At 50.2% G+C, this 13,137-nt stretch overlaps 1 protein-coding gene across 3 annotated transcripts in view; it reads left to right on the top strand.

The window, feature by feature from the left end:
- Window positions 1–249: 249 nt before the first annotated feature.
- The window catches only part of ACAP2 (ArfGAP with coiled-coil, ankyrin repeat and PH domains 2), a 106,031-nt gene continuing 93,143 nt past the window's right edge, over window positions 250–13,137 (top strand). For 2 of the 3 annotated variants that reach the window (XM_069975074.1, XM_069975073.1), the window contains exon 1: window positions 7,690–7,899. In XM_069975074.1, coding sequence (XP_069831175.1) covers window positions 7,847–7,899 — 53 coding nt within the window. In that variant the 5' untranslated portion in view covers window positions 7,690–7,846. Of the gene's footprint in view, window positions 271–7,689; window positions 7,900–13,137 lie in introns of those variants that run through there. The other variant, XM_069975075.1, reaches the window with a different exon arrangement.

Genomic DNA, 13,137 nt, shown 5'->3' with positions numbered 1-13,137 from the left:
TTGTTATGGTTTTAACTGTATGTTCTCTCTATGTATGCACTTTTTAGTGTGTTCCCCAAGTTTTTGTTTTGTTACATATGGAGTTAATATGGTAACTATAGCAACGGCTTGAGCGCAGGCATAAAGCTGCGCCAGCCGCATGACGTAGATTATGTGAGCCAGTTGAAGCGCGCAAGCGCGAAACGTCGTCGCTCTAGTCTGTGGAACGCACCGCTTGTTTGTACACTGCTCTGTCCCTGAAATAAAAGCATCTGATTACGCTCTATCCTGGTGAGTTGCCGTTGTACTTCTACTTGTCTTCAGCTGTACATTGGACTCTGGCCTTTAGCAACGAGCACCGCCCGAGCGGCTATGTGTCATATGGAACGCTGGACTGTTGGAGTATGTTAGAAATTGTAGTGCCTGCTTTTCTTCTACTGTTTGCATATTGGACAGAGGTATATTCTATCCAGCTCTCTACTGCCACCTCTGTCCAAATGCTTTTATTCTCTAGCACAAAGAGTCAAATCAAAGGGGCTTTTTCAAGCTGTAATACTTCCTCTACCTCCGCTTGATTGACATCTGGAAGCTGAGCCAGAAGCAGGGTCAGGTATGGAAGAGGGGAGTAGGAGGTGGACTTAAGGAGGTTGGGAAAGCCTCTGACTCTTCATTCTATAGAATAAAAGCATTTTTCTACATTCTGGGAACACAGACAGGTATGTGAAAGGTAACACGTGTCTCCTTGTCCTAACAGCATCTTACAATGTCAGCAGTTTGGAACATGAATTGCAGCTGACAGATTCCCATTAAAGGGGTTATCCAGTTAGGGTGCCTTCACATTGCAAGTTTCGCATTGAAATCCACTGCGATACTGAGTACCATTAACCCTTGGGAGGACCAAGCCCAAAATGACCCAGTGGACTGAGGCAATTTTCATTTTTGAGCTTTTGCTTTTTCCTCTTCCCCTTCTAAGAGCTCTAGCACTTTCATTTTTCTATCTACAGGACCATGTAAGGGCTTTTTTTCAGAAATAGGTGTACATTGTAATGGCATCTTTCATTCTACCATAACATGTATGATGGAACCCCAAAATATTATTTATGAAAATATAAATTGGTGAAATCATAAAAAAGAAGGCAAACTTTTGGGGGTTCTTGTGTCTACCTTATGCTTTATAGCAGGGGTACTCAACAACTTTTAGTGAATGTCCACTTACCGTGGTCTATTGTCAGGTGAAGGTCTGAGCTGAACATCAGTAGGAAACGTGTTTTGTTACTTTTCACAAACGTTGTTAAACTATTTACATACAAAATTGATGCTAATTAGTGGGAAAACTGACATTTTCTCTCACCAGCCCTTTTAAATTAGGTACAAAGGGTGTGACTGCCCTAGTAGTATATAGCCCCCCTGTTGCTTCCTCCTAAAGTATATAGCACCCCTGTGTGCTCCCCCTGTAGTAAATAGCCCCCCTGTGTGCTCCCCCCTGTAGTATATAGCCCCCCTGTGCGCTCTCCCTCTCCCATATAGCCCCACTGTGCGCTCTACCCCTCCCATATAGCCCCCCTGTGCGCTCTACCCCTCCCATATAGCCCCCCCTGTAGTATATAGCCCCCCTGTGCGCTCTCCCCCTCCCATATAGCCACCCTGTGCGCTCTACCCCTCCCATATAGCCCCCCATGCGCTCTATCCCTCCCATATAGCCCCCCTGTAGTATATAGCCCCCCTTTGTGCTCTCCCCTTCCCATATAGCCCCCCTATATTATAAAGCCCTCCGTGTGCTCTCCCCTGTAGTATATAGCCCCATGTATGCTCTCCCCCTGTAGTATATAGCCCCGTGTGCTCTCCCCCTCCCATATAGCCCCCTTGTAGTATAAAGTCCCTGTGTGCTCTCCCCCTTCCATATAGCCCCCCTGTATAAAGCCTTCCTGTGCGCTCTCCCCCAGTAGTATATAGCCCCCGTGTGCTCTCCCCCTGTAGTATATAGCCCCCCTGTGCTCTCCCCCTCCCATATAGCTCCCCTGTATATAGCCTTCCTGTGCGCTCTCCCAGTAGTATATAGCCCCCGTGTGCTCTCCCCCTGTAGTATATAGCCCCCCTGTGCTCTCCCCCTCCCATATAGCCCCCCTGTATTATATACCCTCCCTGTGTGCTCTCCCCTTGTAGTAAATAGCCCCCGTTTACTCTCTCCCTCCCATATAGCCCCCCTGTGTACTCTCTCCCTCCCATATAGCCCCCCTGTGTGCTCTCCCCCTCCCATATAGCCCCCCTGTGTGCTCTCCCCCTCCCATATAGCCCCCCTGTGTGCTCTCCCCCTCCCATATAGCCCCCCTGTGTGCTCTCCCCCTCCCATATAGCCCCCCTGTAGTATATAGCCCCCTGTGTGCTCTCCCCCTATAGATGGCCCCTTGTACATGTCACCTGGACAAAAAAAACAAAAACCACAACTCACCTAGCTCCCTCCGCTGGGCTGTCTTCTTCTCTCACCCTGTCGGGCCGGCCTCCAGCTGATAAGCGCTCTCTGGGGACGTCACAGGGATTCCCCAGCAGAGTGCACACCGGAAGTACAGGCCAGCGGCATACACTGAGGTCACGGGGGCCGGGCTGACACAACCCCACAGGCGTACTGAAATCTAAGGGGAGTATAAAAACATGGGGGCCGTCCCGGTACAACAGGACATTATTGTCCCGCCGGATCCGAGTGGTTGGGAGGTCTGGGGTCCGGACTGCTGGCTTCCGCGGTCCGGACCGTGGTCCGCCAGTTGAGGACCCCTGCTTTATAGGGTAAAAGCAACATGATGCCATTATTCTATAGGTAAGCCTGAACACAACCATATGCAGGTTTTCACAGATTTTCTAATGTTTTTTTTTTTAAATAAAATCTTTTTTTTTTTTTTTGGTTGCAATTAATTATTAATAAAATGGCTGTGTTGTGACTCCTATAACGGCTTTAGTTTTCACCTACGGGGCTGTATGGCATGATCTTTAGAGCCATGATCTTTAGCTTTTATTAATACCATATTTGTGTAGATCGAATGTTTTGATCACTTTTATAACATTTTTTTTTATGTATAATGTAACAAAAAATCTGCAATTCTGCTCCCCCCCCTCTTTTCGTTTACACCGTTCACCATACGGTAGAGCTGGGCAATATTGGCCTAAATCAATATCACGGTTTATCGCACATGTAGCCGCGGTAACGATAATTCAACGATAATTATGAAAACTGGCGATATTTTGATTAGAAAAAGTAAAAAAAAGAACTGAGCAGCAACCCATGGTTAGTCTATTATCATTATTACTATTTGTCATTATTAGGGGGTCTCAGCAGAGACCTGGATGTGTATATACAGGTATACAGCCTCTACAGGATGTGTATACACAGGGGGTCATATAGGAATACATGTGTATAACTATATGGGGGTGGCTAGGTGTATATGACTATATGGGGGGGATGGATTGGGGTGCATTACTATACAGGAGATACATAGGGATAGAAGTGTATGACTATATGGGGGTGGGGGTGGATCGGGGTGTATTACTATACAGGAGGTACATAGGGAGGTACATAGGGATGGAGGTACAGAACTATACATGGGAGTACATAGGGATATGACTATACAGGGGGCACATAGGGGTGTATGACTATAAGGGGGGCACATAGGGGTAGGGGCAGATAGGGGTGTATGACTATATGGGGGGGTAGGGGTGTATGACTGTACAGGGGGGGGGCGGACAGGGGTGTATGGCTATATGGGGGGATAGGGTGTATGACTGTACAGGGGGTGGCGGACAGGGGTGTATGACTGTACAGGGGGGTGGCGGACAGGGGTGTATGACTGTACAGGGGGGTGGCAGACAGGGGTGTATGACTATACAGGGGGGGAGACAGGGGTGTATGACTGTATGGGGAGGAGGACAGGGGTGTATGACTATACAGGGGGGGGGAGACAGGGGTGTATGACTGTACAGGGGGGTGGCGGACAGGGGTGTATGACTGTATGGGGAGGAGGACAGGGGTGTATGACTATACAGGGGGGGGGGAGACAGGGGTGTATGACTGTATGGGGAGGAGGACAGGGGTGTATGACTATACAGGGGGGGAGACAGGGGTGTATGACTGTATGGGGAGGAGGACAGAGGTGTATGACTATACAGGGGGGGGGGGGGGAGACAGGGGTGTATGACTGTACAGGGGGGTGGCGGACAGGGGTGTATGACTGTATGGGGAGGAGGACAGGGGTGTAGGACTGTATGGGGAGGAGGACAGGGGTGTAAGACTGTATAGGGGGGCGGACAGGGGTGTAAGACTGTATGGGGAGGAGGACAGGGCTGTAGGACTGTATGGGGAGGAGGACAGGGCTGTAGGACTGTATGGGGAGGAGGACAGGGCTGTAGGACTGTATGGGGAGGAGGACAGGGCTGTATGGGGAGGAGGACAGGGCTGTAGGACTGTATGGGGAGGAGAACAGGGCTGTAGGACTGTATGGGGAGGAGAACAGGGCTGTAGGACTGTATGGGGAGGAGGACAGGGCTGTAGGACTGTATGGGGAGGAGGACAGGGCTGTAGGACTGTATGGGGAGGAGGACAGGGCTGTAGGACTGTATGGGGAGGAGGACAGGGCTGTAGGACTGTATGGGGAGGAGGACAGGGCTGTAGGACTGTATGGGGAGGAGGACAGGGCTGTAGGACTGTATGGGGAGGAGGACAGGGCTGTAGGACTGTATGGGGAGGAGGACAGGGCTGTAGGACTGTATGGGGAGGAGGACAGGGCTGTAGGACTGTATGGGGAGGAGGACAGGGCTGTAGGACTGTATGGGGAGGAGGACAGGGCTGTAGGACTGTATGGGGAGGAGGACAGGGCTGTAGGACTGTATGGGGAGGAGGACAGGGCTGTAGGACTGTATGGGGAGGAGGACAGGGCTGTAGGACTGTATGGGGAGGAGGACAGGGCTGTAGGACTGTATGGGGAGGAGGACAGGGCTGTAGGACTGTATGGGGAGGAGGACAGGGCTGTAGGACTGTATGGGGAGGAGGACAGGGCTGTAGGACTGTATGGGGAGGAGGACAGGGCTGTAGGACTGTATGGGGAGGAGGACAGGGCTGTAGGACTGTATGGGGAGGAGGACAGGGCTGTAGGACTGTATGGGGAGGAGGACAGGGCTGTAGGACTGTATGGGGAGGAGGACAGGGCTGTAGGACTGTATGGGGAGGAGGACAGGGCTGTAGGACTGTATGGGGAGGAGGACAGGGCTGTAGGATTGTATGGGGAGGAGGACAGGGCTGTAGGACTGTATGGGAGGAGGACAGAGCTGTAGGACTGTATGGGGAGGAGGACAGGGCTGTAGGACTGCAGTCCCCTCAGTACTAGTACAGGGCTGTAACATAGGAGGAATGGATGGGCTGCAGCAGGCAGGATACCACACACAGCAATAACTTATCCTGTCTGCTGCAGCCCATCCATTCCTCCTATCCTATACTGTTACTGAGGGGATGAGATGACAGGTCAGCTGCTTCCAAGTGCTGCTCCTCCACCTCTGACATGGCCGCCTCACTGCACACACAGGACAACGTGTGCAGCGCTCGCCGGCCGGGTGGGGGGGGGGGGGGCGCTCGGACAGGACTGGTCCGGGAGGGGGGACCAGCACAATTCCGTCCGAGCACGCCCCAACCGGCGAGCGCTGCACACGTTGTCCTGTGTGTGCAGGGATGCGGCCATGTCAGAGCTGGAGGAGCAGCAGCACGTGAGGGCGGCTGTCCTGTACTCCCCTCAGTGAGCAGGGACGCCGGACCGGACGGGTGGTGGGTGCATGGACGGTGCGGCAGGACGGGGCCTCCGCGAGGGCGGACAGGTGCGCGCATAGGGGGGTGGGGAGAGGGTCGCTTGGACCAGACGGCGGCGGGGCGGGCGGCATTGTCACCTGGGCCCTGCTGCTCCTTCAGCTCCCGCACCGATACCGGCGTCCCTGCACATGACGTGCAGCGCTCGTGGCGGGCCGCTTGTGTGTGTGTGTGTGTGTTTGCGCGTGGGGCTCTGACAGGACGGGCGCGGGGACATAAAAATACAAAAATACCGCAATTACCGCCCTGGCTAAGTTGAAGTCGGTTAACCGACGCCAGTGACGGTATCAGTATTTTTGCGGTATACCGCCCAGCCCTACCATACGGGATGACGATTTTTACATTTTAATAGAACAGACAATTACGCACGCTACAGTATATATTATGTTTGTTTATTTAATTATTTTTATATGTTTTATTTATATTATGGGAAAGGGGGGCGATTTTAACTATTATTGGGGAGGGGCTTTGGTGTATTTTTAGAATCATTTTTACTTAGACATTTTAAAGGACAACTCCCACGAAATTTTTTTTTAGCTTATTTAACACACATTATAAAGTTATATAACTCTGTAATGTGTGTAAATAAGTGGTCTGGCCCCCTTCTCCCACTTTCCGACCCCCAAAAGTTAAATAAAGTATACATTACCAATTACTGTCGACACTGTCCTCTTCTTCCGGGCGCCATCTTGTGATGATGTTGTCAGAGCCGGGGGGCGGATTCCTCCTCTGCGTCTTCTGCTGAAGTGAATGGGAGAGGAAAAGGCTGCTGGTGCACTTGCGCACCAGTAGCCTTTTCATTGGCTGGAGCACATCACATGGCCATGTAATGCGCCCCAGCTCATGGACCCGGAAGTGAAGGAGATCGCAGGATGGTGGCCGTAGGTGACAGAGTGGTGGGAGATTTAAGTGGCGATCGTCACCTGAGGGATAGTGAGTATGGTGTGTTTTCTTCTTTTTGCAGGTCCCGCGGGAGTTGTCCTTTAAGTCACTGCTATAGGCACTCTGCACACTGAGCCTGCCTATGGCAGACTCAATGAGCAGAGTGCCGATCGGACCACACTTATTTCCGGCTGTTCTGCGTTAAAAACAATGCAATTTTCACTGCCGCTTCCAACAACAGCCATTGATCAGACAATGTGTGAACATATCCTTAGAATGTAGTACCATAGTCTTGTCAAACGTAGATGCTGTGCTGCTATAGTAAAAAACAAAGCAGCCATACTTACCTGTCCACACTCCCTGCAAGTATAAAGAAAATAATAAAGAGCCTATGCTTACCTTGCTGTGCCCCGACTCCTCCTCCACTTTTTGTCATGGTCAGAGGTGGCAGCAGAGAGCACAGTCTGACTGCACACACAGCAAAGGAGGGGGAGACATTCTCACAAAGCATCAAAAATACAAATGCTTTAGTTTTCCTGATTTTTTTCTTTAAGCCAAAAAACACCACAAATGAATGTGTGCAGGAGGTGTGACGTTCTGCCACTCTCGGGCTAGGGTACTGTCAGGGGATATTGCAACATTTCTACCATCGACCTCAAAGTCGTATGCGGCTGCGACTTGCCGCCGTGTAGCCTCAGCCGTGACTACAGCACCGGTAGCTGACCTGTATCTTGTGTATATGTTTACAGGCCAGGTGTCCTCTCAGCCCCCGCCATGCCTAATCCCCGCTGCACCTCGCCCTATCCTTTCCCAGGCCTCTTCTCCTCCCTTCCCTCCAGGGTGACTCATCCCACTTCCCTGTTGTACTTAGCAACCAGGCGCGCCCTCCGCAGAACTCCACGCCGCCCGGCCATTGGCTGGCTGAGCTATCAATCATCTTGCGGTGGGCGGGGAGAAGCCAGGCCGGTGGCGCTGACTGTACTGGAGCGCAGGGAACCTGCTGTGTGTATTGTAGGGAGAGGGGACGTGTGCAGCAGCGCCATCTAGCGGCCTCCGCTCCCGTCTTCCTGTCGGACTGTGCACACTGGTCGCGGCCCGTGATCCCGCACTTCCCTCACACATCCCGTACAGCGCCAGGCCGGGGACATGAAGGTGACGGTGGACTTCGAGGAGTGCCTGAAGGACTCGCCCCGGTTCCGGTAACGTGTGACACTCTTTTCTGGCTCTACGTCTATCACTGGGTGTGATATCTGAAACTGGCTGAAAGTAGCCTCTGGTCACATGAGCGGCTCCAGGACAGCCGGCGGAGCACTCCCTGTACGGTGATGGGGCTACAGCCTGCGGAGCGCTCCCTGTACGGTGATAGGGATTCCGCCTGCGGAGCGCTCCCTGTACGGTGATGGCGCTGCAGCCTGCGGAGCACTCCCTGTACGGTGACAGGGATTCCGCCTGCGGAGCACTCCCTGTAGGGTGATAGGGATTCCGCCTGTGGAGCACTCCCTGTACGGTGATGGGGCTACAGCCTGCGGAGCGCTCCCTGTACGGTGATAGGGATTCCGCCTGTGGAGCACTCCCTGTACGGTGATGGGGCTACAGCCTGCGGAGCGCTCCCTGTACGGTGATAGGGATTCCGCCTGCGGAGCGCTCCCTGTACGGTGATGGGGCTGCAGCCTGCGGAGCGCTCCCTGTACGGTGATAGGGATTCTGCCTGCGGAGCGCTCCCTGTACGGTGATAGGGATTCCGCCTGCGGAGCGCTCCCTGTACGGTGATGGGGCTGCAGCCTGCGGAGCACTCCCTGTACGGTGATAGGGATTCTGCCTGCGGAGCGCTCCCTGTACGGTGATAGGGATTCCGCCTGCGGAGCACTCCCTGTACGGTGATGGGGCTGCAGCCTGCGGAGCACTCCCTGTACGGTGATGGGGCTGCAGCCTGCGGAGCACTCCCTGTACGGTGATGGGGCTGCAGCCTGCAGAGCGCTCCCTGTATGGTGATAGGGATTCCGCCTGCGGAGCACTCCCTCTACGGTGATGGGGCTGCAGCCTGCGGAGCGCTCCCTGTACGGTGATAGGGATTCTGCCTGCGGAGCGCTCCCTGTACGGTGATAGGGATTCCGCCTGCGGAGCACTCCCTGTACGGTGATGGGGCTGCAGCCGGCGGAGCACTCCCTGTACGGTGATGGGGCTGCAGCCTGCAGAGCGCTCCCTGTACGGTGATAGGGATTCTGCCTGCGGAGCGCTCCCTGTACAGTGATAGGGATTTCGCCTGCGGAGCACTCCCTGTACGGTGATGGGGCTGCAGCCTGCGGAGCACTCCCTGTACGGTGATGGGGCTGCAGCCTGCGGAGCACTCCCTGTACGGTGATGGGGCTGCAGCCTGCAGAGCGCTCCCTGTATGGTGATAGGGATTCCGCCTGCGGAGCACTCCCTGTACGGTGATGGGGCTGCAGCCTGCGGAGCGCTCCCTGTACGGTGATGGGGCTGCAGCCTGCAGAGCGCTCCCTGTATGGTGATAGGGATTCTGCCTGCGGAGCGCTCCCTGTACGGTGATAGGGATTCCGCCTGCGGAGCATTCCCTGTACGGTGATGGGGCTGCAGCCTGCGGAGCACTCCCTGTACGGTGATGGGGCTGCAGCCTGCAGAGCGCTCCCTGTACGGTGATAGGGATTCTGCCTGCGGAGCGCTCCCTGTACGGTGATAGGGATTCCGCCTGCGGAGCACTCCCTGTACGGTGATGGGGCTGCAGCCTGCAGAGCGCTCCCTGTACGGTGATGGGGCTGCAGCCTGCGACTTGTAGTACCACAGGTTGCTGGAGTGTATGTGTACAGCTGCAGGGCTCAGCGGGTGCCAGCCCAGTGGTTTTAACTCCTTAATGACCGAGACAATTTTCGCTTTTGCACTTTAGTTTTTTTTTCTCCTTGTGTTATAAAGTCCATAGCAGTGGCATTCTTCACCTACAGACCCACATGAGCCCTCATTGTTTGCACCACTAATTCAACTTTGCAATAGCAGACTTAATTTTTCCATGAAGTAAACTGCAAAACCAGAAAAAAAATATTTGTTTGTGTGGGGGTTGTGTTTACGCCATTCGCCCTATGGTAAAACTGACTTGTAATCTATGTTCCCCAAGTCGGTACGATTACAAAGATATGTAACTTGTGTAACTTTTATTTTATTTGATGGCATTTAAAAAATTAAAACCTAAAAACTAAATGTTCCTTAAAACCGCTCTATTCCCATCCTTATAGCGCTTTTATCCTTTGGTCTGTGGGTTGTTTGAGGTGTCATATTTTACTGTGTGAGATCAGCAATATAATCTAATAGTTTGGGCGATTACGCACGCCTCAATACCAAATACGTTTAATTATCTAATACTCTTCATCTATAAAATAGGAAAAGGGTGGTGATTCAAACTTTTATTTGGGGAGGGGATTTTTTTTTTAATTAAACTTTTTCCCCCGCATACATTAAAAATCTTTTTCTTTCAAATCAACTGGTTTCTGGAAGTTTTATAGATTTGTAATTTACTTCTACTTCAATCTCCAAAATATCCAGTCCTTATCAGTTGCTGTATGTCCTGCAGGAAGTGATGTATTCTTTCCAGTCTGACACAGTGCTCTCTGCTGCCACCTCTGTCCATGTCAGCAGTCAGGAATGGCGGGATTCAGAGTGGGGTCATTGCGCGACCCTCATAGCGGACACATGATGTACCAGGTACGTCATGTCTCCTTAAGGGGTTGCTATGAGAAAGTGTCTGCTGTGCTCATACAACAGACTGCAGAGGATGGCTCCAGGACTGGCTAGAGGAAGGGGGGCTATGGGGATTAGGCCACAGGAGTGTACATGGTGATCCTGCACTTACCAGAAGATAACCATGATGTTCCTGGTAGGATTTCCATGTTATTAGGGGCATGATATAGTGTGTAGGTCAGCGTGTCGTCACAGTGCTCCTCATTGCTCTTCTATAGATTATTGTTGGACCTGGATACTTTTAGCTAGGATTGGCTACATTGTCTTTATTGTAGCAATGATCTCCCTCTATACAGACCCCATGTAAATGTATATGGATGAGCAGCACACATCAAGATTTGTCATTGTGATTCATGAAGGTGGTTTAGGAACTGCGCCCGGCATCAGAGGACACTCACCTGCATGTGGGACTGATACATCAGGTCTGAAACTCAATTATACTTGGTTCTTATGAAATAGTTGTGGAATTTGTACAATTTCAGCAGTTCACAGTTTAGCTGAACTATAGTGATGTGACGCTTGATTCATTGTACAAATATCCTTACAAGGTTTTTGTTTTTTTCCCATTTTCTATGCACTTAAACAGTCAGATTGGTTTTTGTAGTGGCCTCAGTACACCAGGGTCTGGTTGCCCCTATGTGTTGATGGGGTAAAGCTATCAGCCCTCAGTATGGCTATTCACTTTTCATTCATGTATGTGTAGCAGAGCAGTTAGATAAAATACTGATAGGGTTGTCTGAGGACAGACCCTCACAGTAGTCACAGCCATAGACTGTGACCATAAAGATAGCGGTGGAGATGTAATGGCACATCGCTTTACTAGTCTCACTGTCAATCTATTATACAGACTGGAGGGGGCACATTGGCTGACTGGACATTGATGGTATATACTTGAAATGTGAAATGTTTGCTGGTGCTGATTCAATCTTGAGATACATACAGGATATATGCTTGAATGTATTTGAAAAAAATAAAATAAAAAAAAGCCCTAATATTATACATTTGCTAAGGCTCCATACGAGGTATTGTTGGAGACATTACACATTCTCTCCATAGTAAGGTATGACATATCCGTAGAAAACAATTGGTGGGGGACGGGGTTCATGCAGCTCCATCATAGTGTGTCTTTACAGTGATTCTTTCATCCACCCACTCCTCAGGCAGCTGCAGCATAGCCCTATTAACCTGAATGTGGTTGTATCTTGTTCAGTCTCTGCTCACATTCGCGTCTCTCTCAGATCTCACTTATAAAACTGAATAACAATGCAGTGTTGCATTGTATGCAGTGTTATATTTTGTTCCATTAGAATCCGGAAAAATTATTTACTGTTTACAGACAGACGGAGGCCCCGGACATAGCCTTATATGTACAGAGGATGGTAGTAGCCCCGCTGTACAAGAGAGGCTGAAAGGATCTTAGGTCACTTTACTTTTGGGATCAGCCCCTTTAATATCTATATTGATTCTGTAGACACAACTCATGATATTACATATATGTATATATAATGTTATGTTTTACTGTTTACATTTCACTATCTTTCATTTTAATGTACAGAAAACCATGGTCAACCGCATTTTTGTCTATATAAAAAAACGACAAAAAAAGCTTACGTATCAATCCGTTTTAGTTTTTTTCTATAATGTTAATGGGAAACTGATACTGTAGTATGGCAGACAACTGCGTCTCTGTTAATGAACAGGCACTGTTCTGAAAAAAAACAAAACGTGAAGCTAGCCTTACACCAGGTTATGCATTGTATTATAAAGAGTTAAATAACAATTTGAGCTCTGCTACTTTTTTGGCCTCTGCTCCTTTTTTTTCAGTTGTCGATGTTGTAAGAAGGAAAAAGGGAAACTTCATAGATACTTATCTAGTGAAGGAAGGAAATGGCTGTGTATATATTTCATAGGTGGTCCACCCCGGACTGCGTCTTAGGTAGTTGTGTGTAGGTTACGGTATGTCTGTGTTTGTAGATGCTGCCATATGACCAGTAGTGTGTATATGTGTATGTATATATTTCTTTCTATAGGGGTTATACACAGGTTGCTGTGATCACGTGTGGCTGTGACCAATCTTACATGTGATCTTCACAGCCCTCTTGCTTTTGTGCCAGTTTTCTGGAGTTTTATTTGTCTTTTAGATTTCCCTGCCTCTTAAATGTGTTTGGTATTGCTGGACCGTGACCGGGCTGGTATGGTACGTAGTCCTCTACACCAGTGCTTCTCAAACTGTGAGTCGCCCCCTAGTTGTTGGGGAGGCAGTTTTCACAAAAGTAACTATGATCTGCTCAGTCCTTTTGCTGTTTGCAAAAATCTCCATTTTAGCAACATTATTAATTTATTTTGTACTTGCTTTATTAGTATCTAGACTAGAGCTTGGCAGATGGGTGACAGGTAGCCCTAGCATTATTTTCAGCTTTTAATTGGACTTTGGTGAGGCCAGGCATCCTCTTGGTCAGTCTGGTGAGGCCCAGGCATTGCCTTGGTCTGTTGGGTGAGGCTCGAGTAGAAAAAGTTTGAGAAGCACTGCTCTACACACCATCCGGGGTGCTTCCCATTCACAGAATTACTTGTGAGCAGTTTACAGCTGTCTGCATTATGTTTCCTTTGGAGTAGATAACTGGTAGGAAAGTGGATACAGGACTATAAGAAAATGTGACATTTGTAGGAAAATCCTTGTTCAAGAAATG

Source organism: Dendropsophus ebraccatus, chromosome 6, assembly GCF_027789765.1.
Source record: "Dendropsophus ebraccatus isolate aDenEbr1 chromosome 6, aDenEbr1.pat, whole genome shotgun sequence".
Taxonomy (NCBI): domain Eukaryota; kingdom Metazoa; phylum Chordata; class Amphibia; order Anura; family Hylidae; genus Dendropsophus; species Dendropsophus ebraccatus.
Note: the sequence above shows the minus strand (reverse complement) of the source record. Positions and strands in the feature narration are given on the sequence as shown.